Genomic DNA, 24,980 nt, shown 5'->3' on the forward strand with positions numbered 1-24,980 from the left:
TATTGAAGGGTTGCTGAAGTTAATTATTTAATTACGTGTTGAAGGATTTCATACRTATTACCCTTGTAGTAGCTCTTTAACTTTAAGACATCTCCAGCTCTGCAGTTGTAACTGTTCCTCTGATATTGAAGCCAGTTTTCTGCAAAGCTCGTCAAAGCTGATTTGAACATTACCCAGCGGTGACTAAGTAGAATATGAAGTATTCCTTTAGAAGCSAAATGTTTTGCCCCCCTACTTCTATCTGAGGGAATGGAAAGATTTTTGCTCAAGTGTTTTGGCTGTCATACAAGAAAACCGGTTAGTTGTTTGGGGAACTTTCTTGACATTCTGCTTCTCACTGGAACAGTTGAGTAGCAGATGCAGAGGTGCCCTTAGATTTGAAATGTTTTGTTCTTTTGATTTGCTGTTTACTTGTGTGAACAAGGACTTGTAAGTTTATTTTAAATATAAAGCATCTAAGTATATAAAAATATTCCTTTTCAGCAAATGCAGTAAGCTGTAATCTTTGAGCTGCCAGGATGTTCCTTTTGTTTCTCAGATACAACTAGTTGTTAGCCATCTATGTTTGTGAGCAATACATYTGGTGTTCAAAACTGCTCACAAGTGTGGCAGAACATCCAATAAAATTCAGCGATGTGAGGGTTTCCTTAGTAACCCCGCACTAAAAGAAAACATCTACATTTCTGGTTTCCCCAAGCAATTAAGGCTGTCAAATTTTACTACTTAAACTTAAAAACAGCAAAAGTGATACAGGCATATGTGTTGTTTTATGTGAGTCTATCACTCCCCACTTTTGGGGTCTCCGGCTAGTCTAGTCTTTAAATGGAGGAGCTAATGGAAAGTCGCAGCCGCTTTGCCCTAAACGCCCCCGAGGTGGAGTACCTGACACGCATGGTCCCAGGTGGACGTGGCTCTCAAGGCTCTAATTTGACAGTTACTGGGCGCGTGAACACAGTGCGAGATCCACGCTGGTGACAGCATGCTGAAGAACTGCAGTTACTGTAAGGGTAAGAACTTGCTGTGTGGGGGCTTTTTTTTTTTTTTTTTTTTTTTTAAATCAGTGCAGACTTCACTTATTTGTGAGTTCTGCTGGAAATGACATAACTTACAGCCTTGTGAGCCTGCGAAGTCTGTCGTCTTGTGCAATATAGCAATATAGACTTTTTTTTTTTTTTAAGATCTTTTCGTTCCTGAAATAGAGTAGCAGCTAAAATTATGTTGAAGGTAAAAAGGTAGAAGGGCAAGGGACAGGAGGGAAAAGGAACAATAAAAAATGTGTGATTAGGTCTGATTTCATACTCTCTCTCAACTAAAACACATTCTGCAAGTTGCTGGTAAAAAAAGATCCTTTGATTTGTGATTAAATTTTGGATTATTTTTAGATCCAAGCTGTTTGTTAGATACACGATTCAAGGAAAAAAAATTGTCCCTGAGCTGTCACTCCAGCATTGTTCTTTTGGCGCTTGCCCAGCCAGAGCTCTTAGCACGGTTGCTGCTGTAATATGCTCTAARACTGCTCTGCAACAGTAAAAGATTAAGAAAAGGAGATTAACACTCGCAGTCTGGTCAGTTTACATCAAAGGAGCTGGCCACTGGACCTTATTCTGCAAACTTGAAGATTAAGCTAAGAGCGAAAGTAATTGCTAACAGGCAGGTGGTAAAGATCATTATTTCCTAACAGTGGGAATTTTAAAACACACTATAGTGGCTGTAAATCTACACAGCCTACGGATCTAAGGAAATGTATAGATACAGATGTGTCTTGTAGGTAGTTTTATGTTCTGTTATGTTGTCAGCTGAGTTTTTTTGCTCCTTTGTTTTAATTCTCAAAAAATTGACTTAATCAATTAAGTCTTGTAGCATCAGGTTATTTATCAAATCAGAATTACTGCATTCAAATTTAATTAATGTCTCAATATAGCACTTTTCCAACAGTCTACTCTATGGACTTGCATTTGAGATCTAATGCCATGGTATTTTTCAATTCTGATATTTTCGAGGAGAATTTTGAAATCAGAATCCTAAATAATGATACGTTCGAATACTTTTAATCTGAATCTTTTTCACAATCCTCTTTGCAGCTTTTGTCTTACAACAGTTCTATTGGCATGACTAATAAAGCAGTGAGTGTCGGTGTCATGCTGGAAATGAGCATCTCTAGAAATTGTCAGCTCTGCTCGTGCAGCATATTGAGTTATCGTGTATTTGGCCTTGGGGCTGGGATGCTAAAATGTGACAAGAGAACAAGAGGTGGGGAAGGGTGGGGAGGGGAAAAAAAGAGAGAGTGAGACGATGAGAAGAGGCTAGTTTAACAAGGAATAGAGGCAAAAAAAGTTGATGTCTGAAGTAGAGAAAAAGTACTGTTATGAAATTAGTTCCATGTTAAAACTAAGTGTTACAGAGAATTTTTAAAAATCATGCTTGGTGGTCTTGGCTGTATTTTACAATTCTTAAACTGCACATTCCCATTTTGAAAATTAAGCATGAAATCTTGCAATATCCTGCATTAGAAAGCTTTCTGGGTTACTAGCTTTGAATCAAAGCTGAATCTCTGCATATGCATTCTGAGGAAATGAATCCTCAAAACTTAAAAATGTTAGTTGTATTTTTTTAAAAAAGTTTTACCACATAATACAAGTGAAACTTTAAGTGAATATATTTGGGTTTTTTTGTTTGCTTTTTACTTTCCTCCTCATTTCTAATGGGAAAACACTCACCTGATTCATATCTGGATTTTTTTTTTTTTTTTTTTTTTTTTTTTTAATAGTGGCATCTTTATACACTCTTTCAAGTTTAAACATCATGTCATCTTCTTTCTTAGGGTGTACCTGTTCCATCTGCTCTCACATTTGGTTATGAAATTTACTGTCAAAGATGATGTTCTGCTTTTTATTTGGTAGTCTGCCAGCATCTTACCAAATTTTGGGAAGTGATGGAATGGCATTTCATTATACCACATCTATGTAGGCTTTTTCTGGCTGTTACCTGTCACAATCTATGACGAAATGATTTTCAGGGTAAAGAATAAGATATTGTAATATTACAAGGGAATGTTTTTCACTCGTTGAGTTAAATTACATTGACTATCTTGTTTCGCTTCACTTTATAGAAGTAATGGGTTCTAAGACAGGTTAACAAGTTAAAATTGTAAAAATACCACTGACCTAACAAGAAATAAATTTGATTTAAGGTTCTCTTTTGGGTTAATTGTCAAGCTCATAATTTTGTTTTCCTCATGTGATAGTGAGATGTTTTCCTTCTGTTTCATGCCATATGTATAAATTTGGATTTTTAAACAGCAACAGCAAAAATTCCTTAGCTGGCACAGATTTCTTATTATCCAAGACTTTGAAGGAGGGGAGGAGCAGTAGAGTTGGCTTTCATTTAGAGAAGGGAATATTTCAAAATTGTCTATGACAATGATTTACTGCAGTTAACTTAGCATTTTCAATCATGACTAATTCCTATCAAATGAAATCATTTATATATTGAATTCATATAATAGCAAGCTTGTGTTACAGATGTAAGTATCAGCATGTAAGATGTATGTGTATTTGTTTGTAACATAATTTCAGGAAACACTTTTATGTTTGTATGTTGATAGCTAAAAGACTCTGTACTTGAAGGCATATTTTTCAAGACAGATTACCAGTATATATTGCATTTTAAATAATTTCATGTGATGTAGCTACTTCCATTTGATAGAATCCTACTGCTTAGTCATAATGCAACATTCAAGCAAATTGTAGTTGTTACTGTTGCTTAGAACATGATAATATTAAAAGATACAATCTGAACATGCAAAAAGGACATTAATGCCTATTCTTTAATTCCTTGCTGTTGTACTTGCTTATTGTAGGGGAGATTTCCAAAAGTCCTTACTTAACTGAAAACATGTTTTACTGTGATTTTAAAAAAATTATTATTCACTCAAGAAAGGTAATGATTTTGAATGCTGTGGAGAAAGTGATGTGTAAATGTTGCAGATCAGAATGTGGACTCTCAGTACAGCTTTCTGGATTTTTATTGACTGCTTCATGAGAAGAGTTTAACACCGTGATATTATTTTTTATAATCCTGATCTATTGTAAAATCTTCTTTGTAATTAAGATGTGGCCAGTACTTGATTACATAATGCTTACAGGTATATGCACTAGGTATAAATGTGTTGACATTCTTTTATATTCATGAAATAGATGTAAATGTATTTTATTTATTTTATTTATTTTTTTTTAAGGAAATGATCATCGACAAGGTTAATGGACAGGTTGTCCCTCGATACTTGATATATGACATTATTAAATTTAATGTAAGTACTTTTTCARTTTTACTGCATTTATCACTAGTTATGATTCACATTTCTATTTTAATATGTAATTAAGAAATTTACTATAAATTTAAATACGAGAAGTGTTTGGGTAGCGTGTAGCTTGATAACAAGCAGTGCATCAGAATTAAGATTGAAAGCAGCTTTGTAGTAGATACTGATTTATTTCCACTTACTTAAGAAAAGGTTGTGGTTTCAAGAAGTCTGATAAACACTGTTTTTCAAGTGTTCCATTTCTAGAGTATGTTTGAGCATATTTAAACATAGTGTAGGTCTTAGCAATAATAAATCAGACGTTTTTTTTTCTCCAATGTAGAACTGACTATTAGATAAGTAATTTAGTTACAGTCTGGGCACAATTTGAAATTCTGACATTTTTTACAATCCCAAAGAAGCAGAAAAGTTTCATACATGTGTAGTTGTCTCATTTTCTCGTAGTTTGACTGTAATGGTTAAGAAGCAAGAGCAACTTTTTGGCATTATTTCATATTATAAACCTCTCATACCAAAATCAGTGCAGAAGCCACTGCATGAACATGGAATTATCTCTGTGGAACAGGTGGTCTAGCTGGTATGCTCTACCTAATTAGGTTTCTAGTAGGTGAACCTATATTGCAATAGCAACAGTTATCTCTTATGTAGACAGGGAAATTGAGAGGGAGAAGTTAGTGTTTAAGTGGTATATATGTTCCCAGAGCATCACAGTGCTTCTTGTTAGGCTACTCTATCACCTCTTTCTCAAATTTCTCTTTGAAACCAGGCAATTGGCTAGGTGCTCAATAGCAGGTTCTCCTGTTCACACAGGTTGTAGGACAAATTTGTAGGGAAGAAACATACTGGGGGAGCTGTGGGCAAGCAGGAGCCTTTGCTGACAGCTGGGAAGAAAGTCTGTGTGGTCACAGTAGAGAGGTTTAGAAAAAGAAAACATGCAAGAGTCCTTCACTCACTTTCCAGTCTTCACTACATTTGAAAGCTGCTTTAAAGAAAAGAAGTTGCTTGTTCCCAGTCTCCCTATTGTTTATTTCTTGTTAATCCCCCTCCCCCCGCCACCACCCTTGAACTCTACAGAGAATTTCAGGCTGGTGCGAGGTCTTGCAGCATGGTCTCCTAGCTTATTTAAACCAATAACCTTGACAAAATGTTTCACTCGTCAGTCCTTACTACGAAATAAATTTTCTCGTGGTTGGTCTGTTATGTCTAAGTCAGAGAAAATGTCCTGTAGGAAGGATTAATTTAACCGTATATATTTCTTAAACTATTAAAAATAATTTTGTGAAAACAGAATGACTAAATAGTCCGTGGAATAACACTGTTAGTGTTTCTGGAAATACAGAATTATTATTTTAGTCTTCCTAACAGGACAAACATTACTACTAAAGCACAATGCATTTCAGAATTCTTAAACTATTGTTGACTCTTCTAGACTTTAGTAAGGTGCCATTCAGCTTGAGTAGGTCACTCAGTGTAAGGGGGAATTGCAGAATTAGGTCTTTGAAAAAATACTATTCTGAGCAGTATAGACATAGTGTGAATTAGAACAGCTATTGTTTATATCATTGTGGCTATCTACTTTTAAAAATAATACTTTATGGGAATACATGTTAAATTAGAAATACAAGTTTACTGTTAACGCATTCTAATTCTTGAATCTTGGTTAATTTTTTTTTTAAATCTCTTCTGAAGAGTAGGTGGTAGTTTCCTGGATCATACTGTGGTGTAGACTTTTCAATAAACATAAAGCAAAAATTCTTTGTAGAATTTTTAAAAATATGATCTTCTGTAGTAATTCCTGGGTTCTTGTTGGTCCTTTACATTTTTTTACTTGTCCCTCCACCTTCCATTCCATATTTATTTTCCTTCATGTCATCGTAGTTCTTGTCTCTAATCTGAGTCTGTGTCTAGTCCATCACTTACTGATGTATTTTTCTCCCTTTAAAAAACAAAAGTAAGGTAAGAAGTGAACAGGTTACCTCTTCCCTCAGTTTAGGATATACATACACTGTCTTAGCAAAATAAAGTTTTTCAGAAGTCGTAAGTATTTTGATGGAACCTTCTTGGGGGACGAGGGAGTTATAATAGACCATCATATATAGCAAAGCATTCAGGCTTAATGTGAAAAATCCTGCTTGACAAACAGCAAAAATGATCAGAGTGTTTTCAGAGGATTGTTAAGTTTTGGAGAAAAGGGCTGTAAAAGCTGCAGAGTTTTTTCAAGTCATCTTCCCCATCCCTTCCTTTTTTGGATGCACTGGGAATGTGAGAGAGTAATACAACTTTAATGTCAAGGACAAATTAAGACAATATGTGAGTACAAACAGGGCTGCAGCTGCAAGAAGTCATTAGCAGTGGTCCTACTAGAAGGATTAAAAAGCACAGCGGCTTTTTGGTTAATTTTAGAAGCTTAATTACAAAACTGGGCAAGCGAGGATATTTGGCTTGGCAAGAAGTGCTCAACAGAATTTTATCAGTAAGAGGGGTAGGTGTATTGAAAACCTGTAGTTGGCAAGACAGGATAAGTTCCTTGTTTAAGTTGCGTGGGTAAGATTGTGTAATTCAGCATTTTTGTAATAGAGCTTCAAATCAAATAATTACACAAAGCATCAGTTCTGTTTCCCAGAAAGAAAAAAAACCCTGCCATATGACACGTTCAAAAATTCTATACTGTTCTTTTGATCTTGAAAGTAGTCATGTCTTCTGAAGGTGAATGGTAGCGCTATTGAACTGACTGGCCGTTATGTAAATGAAAGGATTTCCAGCCTGCCCGCTACCTCATCTTCTGTCCCGATCAGCGATCTACAAAATCACATTAGGATGAAATAGTGATTGTAGTCCTAAACAACGCGCCTGTTGCAGTAATACTGATTCTCCAGGCTCGGCCTAATATTAGTCTATTACATTACCAATATTTGCATTTTCAAGTTCTGCTCTAGCCTACCTATTAAAGTGTCAGCATATGAGTGACAAGCTTGAATGATGGTTCAAACACTTCTGAATATTCCCAAATCAAAAGCAAAGCGTATACTTGAGAGGAGCAAAAGCTACTCTGCGTGGAAAGCTATAAGCATATTCAGTATGTAGCATAAGGGCTTAGCCTTTATTTGAAGGGAGGAACCAAGAATGCGCTAGGTCAACATGCAAGTAAAAGCAGAGAACTGAACTTTAGTATATAGGGGCCAAAAGAATCTTTAAGAAAAAAGCAAAATTCAGAAAATGCAATCATATTTAAAGTGCCAGTGCTTTAATGTGGATTATTTGTCCTATGAGGCATCATATTAGATCACTGTAAAAAAAAAAAAAAAAAAAAAAAAGTTGATGTGTTGCTCTGGGACCCAAACTTGCTCTTGCCCATTCTGAGTAGTGACTTGGCATACTCTACCGTTAGAGATGCTGCTTGCATTTGAGGAAATGTGAGCATGAACCCCACCCGTAAACATGTTTGTCTGCTCAGTCAAACCTCATATTTAGTCAGCTATAGTGAACTAGAGATCTAGAGATACTTTCAGGTGACTTCATTCTCAAATGCTGACCCTATTTTGCCTGCACACCATCCCATACTAGCTAAATGCGCATAGCTAAACATGCGTACAGAAAAATCTTGGAATTAAAATTTTAGACTACAGCAAAATAATACCATATAAATTTAAATGTGCAAGTGTCATATACTGTAATGACTTTAAACTATTCTCAGTATTTTCAGCCAGCACTGTTGTCATGCTTCAAAATTGGGATGCACTCAGTGCTTGTATTTTAGTTCTTCATTCTCTTGTTTTGAGAGGTTTAAGTATTCTTACATTTGATGTTTGGAAATATATCAGGTGATGCAGGGCAACCTTATCTCTGTTGTATGCCATAGTTTTTTGATTTTAACCTTTTTTTGAAGACTGATACCTAAATGAAGTCCGCAGAGCCTGGCTTCTATGTCTGTTGGGTCACAGAATACCATGACTAGAGTTGCTTTTATGAGCAGTAGTGAAAATTCTACAGAGATGGTACATTCATTTTTAAAGCTCTATGTACAAAATTTCAGCCTAAAAAACAAATCTCCCTCCCCCAAACTATAAACAGGTGTGTTCTAGTTGTCCCTTACAACTTTGTGTCTTTTTGAAGTTAACGACTGAAGAGACAATACTGATTGGAGATTTAAGAGCAGCAGCTGTCAGCCAGTAATGGATTAGCTGCGTGTGAAAATAAGGTTTTCCACTTCATGCAATATGGTGATCTGGGAGAACATCATGGAATCATGATGGAGTTGGTGTGTCAGTGCATCGTGGTGTCTTTCTTCAGGCTTAGTCAGCATTTCATTTGAGCATATCGAGGAGAAGGCAAGGAAGGTAAAGCAAAGCTGAAGTGGTAATCAGGAGAGAATGGTAACAGAAACTTTACAGGGACTAGAGGYTATATAAGTAAATGAAAGAGAATACTAAGGGAGAGTAGAAAAAGACCTATCTTTTAAAAGTTTTAATCACATTGTCACCAGTGAAACTTCTTGTTACTTAGCTTTTAATTCAGTGTTGCTATAAGGTGTCTGGAATAAACTACTGCAGGCTTTCTAGAAAGACATGAAGGAAACAGAGAAAATAGATTTTGGTTGAAATATACTCTGAACATTTGAGTTCAGATATCTAGACAGGAAAAATATTAGGAAGAAGTAAAAATAAAAATTATGATTGGGAGAGACCTGTACTGGAATTCTTACGGGACACAAACAATCTGCCTTGACTGCCTGCTTCCATGATAAATTTTGTATTGAATTTTGATGCTTATCACCTGTAGCTGCTGAAAAAGTTGTGGTCTTCAGGGATGCTTATGGAACACTTTGATTTCCTTCCTCTTTAATCACTGTTTCTGTGACATTTCTAGAAGCTTGTGGTAATGCATTCCATTGTGTTACAAGGGATACCTTGTCTGGAAAAACAAATGATTCTTTAGATTAAAAAAATAATTTTACTGTTATTTTCTCCTTTCTGAATACAACCTTAATTATTATTATTAGTAATTCAAACTACGACATTGCCATATTACTGCTTTCATCTTGCATGCTGAAATCAAATTCTTAAAAAGGAAGCTATACGCAAGCACAAAGTCTGCCTTGAAACCTCAGCTCTTTGAGGAAACCCAGAGTAATCCCTGCTTTTTTTCCTGCTTCACTTGGTTCTTTTGGAAAAAGCAACTCAACATATATAAAATCATCTCACAAACCTCATCCTAGGAGGCTACACTTATACTAGAAAATTAAATTGCAAGGGACAGGATCCAGGTACTGAAACTTGTACCTCTTTTAAGTTGTTAGGATGATCCTAGCACAGTCTTGGCCCTGGCTGGCAAGTGTCCTTCAAACAGTTCCCAGGAATAGTTCAAGAGTTAGCAGAGCTCGGAGATTGTTCTTAGCAGAAATTTTGAGATGTTGCCATTCTCTTGTGGAGAGTAAGAGAATTTAATAGTATGAACATGGTCAGACTGCCAAATGGCTTCAGGGAAGTGTTYGGTTAACCAGTGTAAATGTACTTGAGGTGTCTTCTGGCTTCCAAACGTTGAGCTCAATCTCTCAAATTCAGAAAGTATTATTTTGTGAAATGTCAGGTATTCTGCCAAACATGTGCCTTTAGGGGTATACAATGGAGGACAAGAAGGCTCCTTGCACTGAAAAGAAGATAGGAAATAAGGTGGAATAAAAAACAGTAGCATATCATGAAATATGGAAGAGTTGTGTTTTGGCGGGTGAAAGAAGCATCAAAACCTAATTTGTTGCTTCTGCTTGTCTACGTCAAGTCTTGTATCTGGCATGTGAAATGTTTSTAGAAGTAGAAAGCAATAGTTTTAGTTATCTTTCAAGGCAAGCTAAATAGAATTTTTTTAAATAATCTTTTTCTTACTGCAAAATGACATACTATTTCTTACAAGCGCATGTATTTATTTTACTTTCAAAATCCTAATTGAAGTTATKTGTCCACAGTTTTGTCATTGGTTATGTATGTACTCTTGTTTCATGCATGAAATTCAGATTTTTCATGTACCTCTGAACATAAAAGGCCAACATCCCTTATTATTTTTACTCCTAATGGGTGCAGAGCAAAATCCCTGCAATGCTTATTACTTTTCAGCTTCCTGGTTTGAGAGTATATGTAGTTGAATACATCTTAATAGTAGCTATAGTTGTATAGCATTACCTCTTTAATCCAAATAGTTAATGAAAAATTCAGATTTAGTAGGGTATTCTGATGTAAGAGAGGAAGCTGACAATAGAACAGTTAACAGTCCTAGAAGTAAATAAAAGTAAATTCAGGTCCCTAATCATCAGAAGCAATCTACAGGAGGAAATGTCTCCATTTGTCAATTATCTTTGAGACAGCTCTTTATGAGAAACCTTACTTGGAGAAGCTTTTTCTTAGATCTTTATGCAGTAGCTACATATAGGTGTGTAAACACTACAGCTAAGCAACTATTTTTTTCCTTAGCAAAGTAATAAAAAGTAAAATTGGCATAATGTGGGATCTAATTAATGCATTCTTAGCAGAGAAACTGAAAACGAATAGTACTTTCCTTTTCCTTTCTAACCCTGGCCTTTAAAATTTTTAAATTCTAGCCAAGATTTCATGAGAGCAGATTGCAATGGTAAGAATAGACTGAATGCTTGAAAGGAAGATGATGATAATTTTAATGTTTGGGAAGGAGATAGCATTTTGCTTGAGTTTCCTTATATTTTATGCTTAAAATGTAATATTTAACATCAAAATTTCTTTGGTTGTAAATATGTATAACAATATTGTTGCTATTAAATAAAATTTGCTACTGTAAACAAGATATTCTGGTTATAAATCCCGTCCACAGCTATTGTGTTCATTGAATTCATGCATGAAAAATATTTGTTTAAACCCCTGTAAAATTCTACCATGTCTGACTTTTTCTTTATAAACCTCATTTTGAAGTGATTTAAAGCTCACAGTACATGCTTAACTTTATCTAAAAATGTACTGTGGAAACTTTGAGGATGCAATTAAAAAAGCAATTTTACTTGCAGAATCTTTTCTCTTTACAAATGTATCTGACTACCAGTGACCCTCCACTCTTGCTTATTTCTTGGTTATTTCTCAAATGGTATCACGAAAATATGTGTTTAAAATGTTTTTGCTACTAACAGTACCCTGGAAAATGAAAGTTCTGTGTGTATGTTTATTTTTGCATTCTTTCTATTAATTCCTTTGTGCTGAGGCATACTTACCAAGCGCCCAGATGTTTTTAACAGTGAGGTTACCTTGCATTGGAGTCTGAAAATGTTAACRTTTCTTTTTCTTCTATCATGGCTAAGAACTGTCAGGTAAGTGAAATACAGAGCATCTGCTCAGCTAATTACGTAGGATGAATTGTACCACACCCTTGCTTTCTGGTGTAACCCTGGAAAAGGTATGTGAACTTGCTTGTAGCTGCAGTGCTCTGACACCTYGATACCAGAGCCTCTCAGCTACTTCCTGCCTGAATTCATGGGGTTACACAGCTCCACTGCTTCCTTCTCCTCCTCCTGATTTTTACAGTGCAGTTTGGATGATGATTAGCGAGCGGGGCCAGCTTGGCCAGGTAATCCTACATGTTGTAATACGCTCCAGTACTCTTTAGGCTGTGTGAGTAGGATGGTGTTGCAGAAGAGAGAGGGCAGCAAACAGGGGACTGGGAGAGCTTGTAAGGCAGGCAGAGGATCCGCACAGGAAGGGGAAGGGTGGTGCAGAAGCTTTCAGGGCTGTGAAGATGGGACAGAAATGTATTTTAGCTAGTTGTCTTTTTTAAAGTCTTACCTGACTTACTCCTCTGTTGATCATCTTGTATTAATTCTTCAAAAATGGGCTTGTATGTCTGGTCAGCAAAATGTGCAAATCTTCTCGCCTGTTCCCAAAACTTTCTTGCCTGTTGCTCCTTGTGCTTCGGAAAAGTGCATAGGCGACTGAAAAACTTGCGTTGTTGTGCACTTTTTCATTCCTCTTTAAAACCTGCTGTGAGGCCTACAAACTACTGCTGAGTTTTATAACCAGTGAATGCTGAACGTGATAGGTTTAGTCTTTTCTTGCTTCTCTTACTGTATATTTTTTTCTAGTGAATAAGCTKCTTGTTGTGGGGAAGCAGTCTTTTGCAGTGTGATTAGTTTGAAGAATGACAGCTTTATTTGCTGATTTGATTGTTTGAAAAATGCATCYGATTTCTTCCTTTCCCTTGCACCTYTGATTTAGAGCCTCCTTTTCCCAACCTCARAGGCACTACAAATTGGAGTGAAGGCARTTTTTCTCACATTTGACAAAACAGAGGATGCTTAATGGGATGTTATTTAAAAGCAAAGGGGGCTGCATTTGGATTTTGTCATGTCTTATTTCCCAAAAGTAAGCGTTTCCATTCCTTAATATGAAGTGTGGCTCACAAGAGCCTTTTGAATAGCAGATTACCGCCAGGGTAATTGTCAGGAGGGGAGATGCAGCGTTGCTCTTGAGGGAGATATAAGCAGACAAGTAGTTCTCCAGGAACAGCTGTAGATGTTGTCATAATGTTAAATCTGCTTTATTTTCAGGTGCTTGGATTATATAAGTTATCATTTATTGTGATGTGACACTTCTTCAGCAACCCCTAGTGAGACCTGAATGTTTAAGCTGCATTATACGTGGAACGTAATACTGAAATATTTCAAACCTTATACAGTTCAGGGAAGTCCACATGCTTTTTGTTCCAGGAGTGTTTCTTTAAAGAGCTTTTCTCAGTATTTTTACTAAATTGTTTTCTAGTTCCGATACTTCTAGCCTTAAGAATCACTTTTATTTTTTATTTTATTTTTTAGTCTTTTTATTGTTATGTTAGGGACTGTGATTAAATGAAAGCATCTCCCTCTCCTTGCAGTTTATAATAATCAATTAACTGGGCAACTGCACAGTGTAACTGGACCCAAGTTCTGTTTCAGTCCAGTACTTAAATCCTCTCAAAAATCTGGCAGTGGTCACAACTGAAGTGCAAAGTGTGAAAAATTTTACAGTGGGGCAGGTCGTTGCCCAGCCTTAGGAGAGTGGACGTGGAGGGTGACACAAGGCTTTTTTTCTAGTATTTTTGAAAAAAAGGAAAAAGTATAATGTTACTTTTAAGAGCTTATACATCAAAGTAGGCAAAAGGGAGGATGGCTGATGAGATAATATGGGAAACCAAAAGAAGCAAGTTCAAATTTTGTCATATCTTCTTTCCCAAGCTTAGCTTTAATTCTTCCCATTCTACATTTAACCCATCTCTAATATTTCATCCTGTCAGCTTTCTCTCTGTCTTGCCTTCCCATCTCTTTCCTCTTTTTTTTTTTATGAGAGGTTACATCAAAAACAACTAAATTAAAAAAAAAAATCAGAGTTAATCAGAAGGATTTGCCAAATCTAAAGTAACCACATAATTTAGGATAGTGTTTATGAAGGTGAAAGAGGAGCTCTCTGATATCTTCTGTTTTACTTTCAGTGTATTCTGATAACTTGATTGACTTTTATGGTCTAGTGTAGGACTTGTGGTAGGAAAGAATATGAAGGCCATATTTTCACCCTGTATAGATTATTTTTGTTATTTAGAAGAACTATGAAGTATAATGCCACTTTTCTTTTGAAATAAATGCAATAGCAATTATTCAGTATTACTTGTGAACTAGTAATGCACACAATGAGCTGGATACCACAGAGAAAAAATACTGTATACTTACGTTTTTTTAATTCTTCAAGAGTAAAATAATTAAAAAATCTATTATAAGCAGCTACTTATTTTTTAGTTCTGTCATGGTTTATAAAAGGTATGTGGTTCCCTCTAAGACAGAATGTGCAAACCAGCGCTAATTGTTGCTTGATTTCCTCCCTCTCTGCCTGCTGGCWCTTTACACTTACTGTAATAGTCTTATTTTGAATACTATAAAGTGACTGCCATCCTAAAGAATCAGTGCCTGGATAGCAATATCAAACACCTAAGCTGTATAAGTAGATTTGATGACCCAGATTCTTCAGAAAGAAAATGTCAGATGACATGCTGAACATGATGCAAGGATAAACCACAGTCTTTTCAAGTATGAAAGATCCTGAACAGTGTTTCTAAGATGTTGGGATTTTTCCCATGATTCTTTAACTCATTGGAATGATAATTCTTCTTCATAAGGACAAACTGTAAAAGCCAGCAATAACTATTCTCATGAAAGGAAGGAAAAGAGGAGGCAGAAGGAGGACATATTGGCAAGGGGGGAGGTTGACAAGAGGAAAACTGAACCATCTAATAGCTGTAGCTGGATGGCTCCATATTACGTGCAACAAAGCACAAGGAAAAATAGTAAGGAAAAAACCAGAAACATTAAAGCCCCGTGTTCAATATTTTACTTTGTAGATAGCCTAAATTCAGTGCCAAATAAATTCTTTAAATTTTTATTCACATAGGAAGACTACATGCAGTTCTTTAGTGTGTAAATATCCGATGATGATGGAAAATCTACCGTACAGTTAAGGATTATTAGAATTATGACTTTTCGTTCTGTAGTTAAAAATGGGAAGTTGACCTATTCCTCAGATTACTTGAGAGAGGCAACCAGTCTAGACAGAACATCATTCCTGTTGTTTTTAATGATTTACATTCCAGTAAAATCCACAGATTGAATTTTGTTTTCGAAGATTCAGAAAGATTTATAAGGATTATAAGGATTCCAAATGAACCCACTGTATATGCAATTAAACAATGAATTGGACTGTATTTTCTGTGTTCCCAAACTAACAGCTACTAAGCCAGAATGATCGAGTCTTTTGGTGCCTAATTAGAGCTTGTTTTCAAATGAGATGGTTCAGGCATTCATCCACTGTAGCTGCCAGTTTCCATAAGTTTGCCTTTTTATTGCACACCATAAATAAAGAATCATATTTCAGTCACTTAGATGATCACAAATACTCTGTCTTACATACATTAACACTTGTGAAGTGCATTAGTTGTCCTCCTATGCTTGCAGGCTTTGTTTTTTATCTGGCATTCCTATTTTGTTTGAGCAATCCAAGAAGGAAGAAGGTGGGGAGGGGAGTGATGTTTGTGGTACAATCGACATTTTCTGGTTTTTATCTTAGCTATTTAGTTACAGTTCTGAGAGTCATACCATTTGCTTAAAGTTATGTTAGCTGAACACATTGTTTATTAGTAACAGCTGTATATTCTGTTAGGCCTTGGTCTTTATGCTTGGGATGTAAGCTTCTTTCTTTTGTTTATTCATACATATTTAAATTTATTTTCAGTGAGTGTTTTTTTTTTTTTTTCCAAAAAAGGAAACGGAAGTAATTCAGTACTTATCTTAAGTGTTCTTTTTAATAGATCTGATTCCCCAAACCATTTTTGATCTGTGGTAAATCAGTGCAATATTCCATTGTATAAACTGGCAAGATATAAAGAGTAATTATGTTTCTGCAGCTTTGATTGATTTGTTATAATTGAAACAGTATTTCTCATGCTSTACCTCACTGATGCGAAGATAAATTTTACAAAACATATTGAAACTACTAAATTCCTTGCCATTAACATATCTGTTTTGAATATTTGAGTGATTGAAATTAGAAAACATGAATTTTACATTGTATTTTCAGAGTATAATGGTCATGTTGCCTTTCATCTTTTAGAAATGGAAAATTTAAGGGTCATAATTCTACCACATTTCTCATTTCTCTAGTATTTACTTTTCATCCCATTTTAAAAAGAAAACTTCAGAAATGGAAAAAAAAAACTTAAATGATTGAATGTAGTCATAATCTTATTTGAAGAATGCAGCAGTACCTTCAGATTTTTTTAATTTAAAAATGATGTGCATTAAAAAAATTGGCAGCAGTTATAAATCCACAGTCAGAAGAAATACGTGCTAGACCAGTAATATAAATGCAAAATATTAGGCAAGAAAGAACTAATAATGGGCTTTGGTTGGGAATGCAGATGTCAGCTGTGGGTGCTTTGACTGTCAATAATAATGTTAAACATAGGGTACAATATCAGCCTGTGCTTATTCTTTATTCTTCTCTCAAAATCATTAAAGCTAAGACAGTTATGACATAAGTTCTGTTATGGCTCAGTAAGTGAAGACGTGTATGGAACATATATGCGTGTATGTACTGAATTATTCATGTTTAAGGTACAGCTTTTGGGAATCAAGTAGAATGTGCTTTACTGGCAGTTAGACTTCAGACCATACCTCATAGAAGGGAATAAATATGCTTAATTTATCCTAGACCAAGCTAGTTATCAACTGTGTACATAGACTTGGACAATTTTCTTTATTTATAGTTGCGCCTGGTAGAAGCCAGGTAAGTATCGATTTCTTTTGGAAAGTATTTTTATGGGATTTAGCATACACGTACATACCCCACTTTATCTGCGGCACATCAATCTAAGTAAAAGACTTCCTATAGTATACTTGAGACTTTCCAGATTTCCTGAGCTGTGGCCACAAGGCTCCCCTTGGAGGTAGGAGGAAAGGAAACTTAAAATTAGAGGCTGACAGTGGCTCCTCAGAGGTACTTTTCCCCTTTCTGAGAGAGAGGGGTCTGAGTTAGACATGCAGCAGGGTTCCCATTACATCGCGAAACCCATCTCAGCAGTTCCTGCAGCCTTACTTTTATCTAATGATCCAAGATATGAATTACTCACCAGCCCTCGCAGCCAAATGGAGCCAAGAAGCTACAATCTGGCCACCTGTGATGCACCTGAACAGAACAGGCTGTCACTTGACCAAATTTCTCTCTTTCAGCCTCCATCCTGAAGAATCCTGTTGGGATTGAGATTTTTTTTTCTTTTAGTTCATTTCATCAGGATAAAAAGTGTTTTTTCTTTTTTCTTTTTTTTTTTTTTTTTAATGGTAGACACTAAACAAGCTATAGGTTGTGTCTTTTAGTATATTTAAGCATATTTCTTCTGTGGCATGCCAGAGGTGACTTATACGAGTTCAGTTGGTGAGCTCATTTGGAATATTGTAAGTTCAAATTTTGAAGAGTTCAATTCTGTATAGATTGAAAGCTGTCGGGCTTGAAATCTATTTCATTAGAGATTTCATTTCACATTTTGAGCATTTGCGGAGGATTGTGTTTAAAATCAAACCCATATTTTTTAGATGTCACATCTACTTCAAGCCTGCTTTATGCTGTGACCTCTTAGTGCAATGCACTTCAGCAGGTGAAGAAAATTCGGCTGATATAGCAAAAGATGTTGATTAAACAGATGACTCTACTCTCTTGAGGCTTATCTAAATGATATTTTGCTTTACTGTAAGTGAGGAGGAAGTTTTCTAGCACAACTAGGAAATATATGCTACCTGTTAACTGTGTTTTACCTTACACTAACTTACTTATTATGGGACAAAAATATGCAGAAAAGGAGTTATCACCTAACACACTGAAAAATCTTTCATAGTTATGCTCATAGGCAGTGTTGACTCTCATCATTCTCAAAAGAGAAAAAACTTGCATATAGAAGTAAAATCTCAAATATCTGAATGTTTAATAATATATTAGTTAGCTAGCTATATTGTCTAAAGATATGCTCGTGTTCAATCCTGAATTTAGATTATAAATACATTGTAGTCTGTTATTGGATAACTTATAAATGGATGCTTCATATACTAAATAATCTCTTCCTGTTTTTGTTAGCATCAGTAGATTATTTATTGCAGCCTACATTACCCTCCTACTTTTTTGCTAAAAAGCTAGGATTTTACTGCTTGAAGGTTTTAGATCTGTCTGAGATAAATATATCCTGCATTAGTAATATTTCTTGTAATTATGGCCAGCTTCTAGAAAAGAAGCTTCCAAAAACTACCAAGAAAAAGTCCTCTCCCCCAGTATTGTTGTTATTCAGTATGTCCTTGATTTAAATTCAAAGTTCTGCTAGTTTACTTACTGCTACCATCCTGTGCTTTAGGGAGAATGAAACTCTTAACTTCTTGGTTTACCTGACTGATGAAATTTTTGCTTAGCAGTATTATCTGTATTTTCCCATCCCATATAATCTTATGTCAGCCTAGCTCTGACCTTTATGTGATGGAACCTGGTGGTAATATACCMTTCTGCTTAACAAGCTTTGAAATAAAAATGTATGATTGGCAGTGCTGCAAGAAATAATTAGTTCTGAGTAGACGTGAAAAATGAAAGGGTTGTTTAAGGGAAAAGAAAGTGATTAGACTACTTTGTGGAGTATATAAGGTTGTCTGAGCTTTTATTTTAACTATTAAAGCATTGAAATAAATTTGTCACTGTACTAAAACACATTTGAATGAATCACTGTAAAGAAGCTCCCTAAATATCATTRCTGTTTATTGTAGGTTCAAGTATTTGAAACGTTAATTAGTTCATTTACTCTTTCAGAACTCCACATAAAATGTGGCCAAGTGGGAAAGCTAGTTTAGGAAAGAGAGCATGTGCACTAGATTTGCTTTAACTTAGGGAACATTTTATGGTTTTCTTCAAAATAACAAAAAAAAGTACGAACATTTCCCAGGGAAGAATTACACAGTGGTTATTACAGAGGTCAGGATGGTGGGATTTTCTGTACTTTAATTAGAAATACAGAACAAGGGAAGATCAATCCCTTTATAGGTGAGTTCACAAATATGCTGTACATGGAGACAGAAAGAATAAATGAATCTCTGGAACTGTATTTGCAGCATTTAAAATTCTCTGGATCATGCAGCCATGTTCTGTGAAGGATGAATAAAGAATGTGCTGCTATCGTGATTCTAGGATTTTTCCATATTCTAATTCTCCATTAATTAAAATGCTTTTTTTATTATTTTTTATTTTTTTTTATTAATAACAGCTCCAGCATATGTAAGGAAGGCAAAGTTGAAGCTGTGCAGCCTGGCTTGACCATTCTGCTGCTGAAGTGTCAGATGCAAGGCATTAATAACCAAATACATTTTTTTTTTTCTTCTTAACGTACATGGAGTAATGATCAGAGCTCAAGATAGGAGGCATTTCACCCATTTTAGTCCTGGCTTTGTGCAGGATGTGCCTCACCTGCAGGTGATGGTGGCTCTGCTGCCTCTCCTGGTACAGGGCCAAGCTGGCTTGGGTATGGAAGTGGTTRTAAGTGATTCCCAGCAGAGTGGGATAGAAACATTGAGCCTCTCGCAGCCGTTCCTCATAGGGCAGATGCTCCAGCCCTCTGATCATCTTTGTAGCCCTACGCTGGACTCTCGCCAGTAGCTCCATGTCTCTGTTGTAGTGGGGAGCCCAGAACTGGACACAGTACTCGAGGTGAGGCCTCAGCAGGGCTGCGTAGAGGAGCAGGATCACCTCCCTTGTAGAGGAGCAGGATCACCTCCCTCGACCTGCTGGCAACAGTCTTCCCAATGCACCCCAGGTGACCATTGACCTTCCTGACCACAAGGGCGCATTGCTGGCTCATGGTCAACTTGTTATCCACCTGCAGCACTCCCAGGTCCTCCTCTGCAGAGCTGCTCTCCAGCAGGTCAGCCCCCAGCTTGTCCTGGTGCCTAGGGTTATTTCTCCCTAGGTGCAGGACTCTGCACTTGCCCTTGTTGAACCTCATGAGGTTCCTCTCTGCCCAGCTCTCCAGCCTGTCCAGGTCTCTCTGACTGGCAACACAGCCCTCAGGTGTATCAGCCACTCCTCCCAGCTTGGTATCATCAGCCAACTTGGTGCGGAGGCACTCCATCCCCTTTTCCTCTATTCAGAAATTCTTCAAGATGCTACTTTGCCATTTAATTGCTTTGCGTTCTTTTTGATTGACCGCTTCTGATTCACTTTGATCTGTGCTGAGAATTGGGACTTTCTTCTTTAGATGCTGCCTGTTTCTCCTCTGGTTGTGTTTAATGTAGGAAATATGTAGTCATGGGTTCTCCTGCCATTTAGGTACAGCTGSAATGTATGATGAAAATCATGGTTGGAGGTATAAACACTGCAGTGCCAGGATTRTGTGTTCATTGCTTCTAACTTTTTGCAAAATTCTGTAATTGAATCTGAAGCTTTGTGAGCTTATTCTCTCTGGGCCATGAGAGGGASAGTTTTTCCAAGTTATTTCGGTGTGTGAATGAGGTGGCAAGATGAGGGATGATCTCACTGAAATAAGTTGCACTGCTGTATTGTGCTTGAAACAATGCGAACGCATGAGTTTGGTGCCTCATTGCTATAAAAGTGGCACATCTTATTGACTCTAACTTCAGAATTTATATATTGCCTGTTGCTCCATTTCRCTTAATGACATCTACAGTGTGCTCTCATCACTATCTAATGCTCAAAATGTAATAAACTCCATTATGGGTAATTATTAATGTGATGAATGTGTGTTTTGAACATTCGTATTGATCTGGTGCAATGCACCAAMTGCATAAAGAACAATGTAAAGTCAGTGATTTATTTCAGATCTTGAAAGGTCAGTATACTGCTGAGAATTAGAGAACTTTTTCTACCTTTTGGTGGCTACATCATAACATAACTTTGCGAGTTTTTGCTGGCTCTGTTCATTGGAAAATTTTCCAACTACAGCTATATCTTTCTCTTTTCTATAACAGAAAACCTAACATTTACATAACTAATGCTCCTTTCAAAGCATCAATATATTGCATTTGAAGCAGTGGGTTTGCTTAGCTCTGTAAATTTCATTGTTATGTTGGCATTAAAAGTATTATGAACAAAATAAGCTAAATTACTGCAGAGGTAAACTGCGTAGAAAAGAAGTATGTGGTTGCTATATCTGAAGCTGTAATTAAGAAATATTTAACTTCAAACTATTTAACTGAATTTTAAAAGATAYTTAGTTCTTACGGGCTTGAACACAAATTATAGGCTTATGAGCCTTGATTTGATTTAACCTCTTATAACCTGAGACAAATGTTTGAAAATTAAATATTTAGCAAAAACCTGTATGTTAGTGATTTGATAATATTTTGTATGTCTGTATAATTATAAACACTTTGTAAGGAAAACATCAGATTATTCAAATAATTTGGTAATTATTAGTTTAAATACTAATTTTTCTTTTTTTCTTTTTAATTTGKCAGGGACAGCCAGTTGGAGATTGTGATTTTAATGTTCGACTCGCATGTATAGAAAAAGAGATTATCTTTCCACGACATGAAAAGATGAAGACTGGTCTTATTGACAAAACACAAGAGCCATTCAGTGTTCGAAACAAACCCTTTTTTGACATCTACACTGCAAGAAAGGTAAACTTGATTTTAGTTGTTATATCGTGCTGAAGGCAGTAATGCAGTGCTGGGTAAAAGTTTTCTTGTAGCTTTTTTAGCTTTAAGTAAATTACTCTGCAAAGCAAATGTTTGGCAATCCTTGACTGGGATTTTGTAGTTAGGGATACCCTGAAGGTGGTTTTAGGCTACCTATTCTTGCCAAAAATTGTATTTTCCCTTATTTAAAAACTGCTGTGCTAAAACCCAGTTTCATAATGTTGAATGATGACATAGAAAGTTAATAGCTTATGTRCAGGTAAGAATATTACATTATAGGTAAGAATATAATTTTCTTTTTGTTTTCAGTCCTGATTTGGCCATAGTATAGGAATCATGAGCTGTATTTGAACTCACTTCGTATTCAGCAATGGTTACTAAGAGTCCATGGTAGTTAGTCTCCACATTTTCCTTATTAATCTACTGCCTTAGGTTGTCTTAAGTAAAATATGGCTCATAAATATATTAGTTCCTGTCTCTCATTGTGCATTCTTTCCTTCAATATAGAAATATCCGAACATTGTGTGAAATATTCTCTTCTGTGAATTAAATGTCCCATGGGTAATGCTTCCTTCTAGAGTAACCAGTTTTCTCCTAGCGCTGCTGGTAGTAGTCCCATTTCTCATCAACATAGAGCAATGAACTTCAAATAGTCTCCTTCYGTTTGCTTTCGTCATTTCCCTGAGCATGTAGCAGATAATGAGTCTTGCCCCAAGAGGAGTAATAACGGAATTTTTGGCTAACCAGGTGGGAGCTGAAAACTAAATAATATGATATAGCTTAAGTTAGGCTCTGAAAAAGCCTGCCAGAGAGTAGGAGTCTTGGGAAAGTCTAAGTCACGAAAATTTTTTATCAGGTGGTTATACAGGTAAAGTACCATTTTGTTCACTTTTTATTTGTACTGTTGCATTTTTGGATTGTCAAGTTGGTATATTTTCTACCTAAAGTAATGTCACAATGTCATGAATTGAGAGTAAACTTTCATAGGGAAACAAACTATTTTGTCTAGAACACATCATTTTGAGCTTGAAATTAAAAGAAACTAGAACAAAAGGAACCAACAGCTTTAAAAATTATTTTCKTACATGAATTTATAGGTGAAGCATTCTGAGGTTTCAGACTATTTAACRTGATTTAAAGTCATAAGGAAAACAAATGCTCAGAAGCTTTCCTAGAAAAAAATCTCTAGGTGAAAGACATCTATAAGCACATTTCCTGCTAGCTATGTCAAATTATTCTGTGAACTGTGTTCTGGATAACACAGCTCTTATGAGCTTTAAGGTTAAAAGTCAAATTTTATGGAAATATGTTTTTTCTTTTGTTGTGGTCTCAGATTATAAAAGAAAAAATATTGATCAGTGTGCTTTTTCACCATTTTTTTTTTTATATCAGTCACAGGAAATAATGGGTTCGGATTCAGAGGAAACTGTCCTGCGCTTTTTTCATTCTTGAGGCTATTCCAGAAATACTGAGAATGATRGGTTTTATCTGGTGAGGAACAACTAACCTCTTTTCAAGCTGAGTTTTGCAGCTTTTCAATCGATATAAATTGGATTTACTGTATAAGTATAGACATTCTGTCCTCTCACGTAGAAGTCCTGAACTCTGTTCTTCAGATCTGTGACATCTTTCTTAAGAAACTAGAAATCATTTGTAGAAGATTTGACCCGTCTTTTTATTTTTATGCTGTGCCCTTAAAAATAGTTTAAAGAATTAGTTACTGTCATATCTAAACATTTTCTTACTGGATCCTAACTTCTTCCTCAATTCAGTTTCTTTTACAAGAGGCAGTTCAGTTTAATTGCTTAAAATCCAAGGTTCATTCTTGCTGCTGCCAGGTTATGGTCTTCCCCTAGTAATTCAGGTATAATGGTCACCTTAGAGTTTTTATTTTATTTTATTATTTTTTAAAAAATCTTGTAAACCTRATTTTTATGGTAATGTCAGGTTGTTCCATCTCTCCCCCCTTCCAAATCCCTTTAAAGTCYCGGGTAATGGACAAAGATTCCATCAGGCAACGGAACACAGAAATAAGTAAGAAAGATGCAGGCTTCATGCGCTGTGCCTGCTCTCAGCGCCAGATTTTTCTAGGCAGATCAAAACAGCTTTTATAGCTTTTTCCTAAAGAGACTTTGACAAGGTCTCCCCATGTTTTAAAAATATGTCTTGTAGGGCCAGGGGTAATTTCAAGGATTAATTGTAACCTTGTTAAAGTTTATTTTATAGGGAGATTCAGAAGAGCTGAATTAGGATGCTGTCTTGGTTCATCTTCCAGTGTACCCATCTTGAAAACAGATGCTGCTTAGACTTGCTGTAGCCTTTGAGAGTGATTCTGAATTGCAATATAGATGATTCTTTATATAGTTCCTGTAAGAGGTACTGAAGGTGGTTAAACCTTTATTAATATCAAGGGACTATGGTGTGTCGTCATTCTTTGGAAGCAAGGCTTTGATATGTTTCCCTTTTTGTTTCCTTTTCATCCCAAGAAAACAATGAAGAAAAAATATTAGTAATGGATTAATAAATGTTTTTTWAAAAGAAATTCTTGTTTGCCCACAATTATTTGCAATTTTCACATATATTCCTCTCCCAAATGGAGGAGAGAGGAAATAAAAGAAGAAATCCGTAAATGCTATTGACATGCATTCGTTGAATCCTTGTTCCCAAACAATTACAGTGATAGAGATTCAGTTAAAAAAGAAAGCAAAAACTGTCCTGGAGACAAAAGTAATTGCTTATTCAAGAAGATGAGATCCAACAATCAGATTATGTTCATATGTACACACATCTCTATATTATGGGTCATCCTGGAGAAATAAGAACAGAATGAAACACAATACCTTAAATTTAACAACATGAACATGTTGAAACTGCTTTTTTTCCCCCTCAAATTTGGTACTGATGGTGATTTCTTGTGCTTCTCTTGAAGAGGAAGGTAATGAAATAGAGAAAGAACAGCAGATTCTCACTAAGGATTCTGCCAGTGGGAAGAAAGCACTTGAGAGATTTAGGCATCTTTAGCTGGCTGAGAAATTCTTACAACGTAGCTGCAGTCCAAATTAGCTTGGCTAGATGCATATGTTCCACTTTTTGGGAAACCCAAATAATTAATGATGGAAAAAATGAGAAGCTGCAATAATGCAATGAAAGATTGCAGAAATAATGCAGAGAAAGAGTTTTCCACTTTTTTTTTCTGTTCTTGTTACTGTAAGAGTAGGTGATACTTAACAACAAGAAAAACTTCTAATTCAAAACAACAGTCGCAGAACAGCAGCAGCTTCTGGCTATTGTCTGTTTGCTTTATTGGACTATAAAGACTCCAGTAACTCGTGCTGGATTTTGAGTTCTTCTGACAAGGGAGATTTAAAACTGTTTTTCTGTGAGAGATCTTAAACGTATGAAACATACATTCATCTTTCTCCTATGCCACAACCTGTCGTTTCTGTCATTTCTTCC

At 35.9% G+C, this 24,980-nt stretch overlaps 1 protein-coding gene across 1 annotated transcript in view; it reads left to right on the forward strand.

Moving 5' to 3' along the window:
• The window catches only part of RNGTT (RNA guanylyltransferase and 5'-phosphatase), a 189,205-nt gene that overhangs the window by 50,215 nt on the left and 114,010 nt on the right, over positions 1-24,980 (forward strand). The window contains exons 9-10 of the mRNA XM_085318674.1: positions 4,238-4,309; positions 21,342-21,506. Of these exons, the coding sequence (XP_085174800.1) occupies positions 4,238-4,309; positions 21,342-21,506 (237 nt within the window). The remainder of the gene's footprint in view (positions 1-4,237; positions 4,310-21,341; positions 21,507-24,980) is intronic.

The sequence above is a fragment of the Rhea americana genome, unplaced genomic scaffold (assembly GCF_003343005.1).
Source record: "Rhea americana isolate MKP2758 unplaced genomic scaffold, rheAme1 scaffold_55, whole genome shotgun sequence".
Lineage (NCBI taxonomy): Eukaryota > Metazoa > Chordata > Aves > Rheiformes > Rheidae > Rhea > Rhea americana.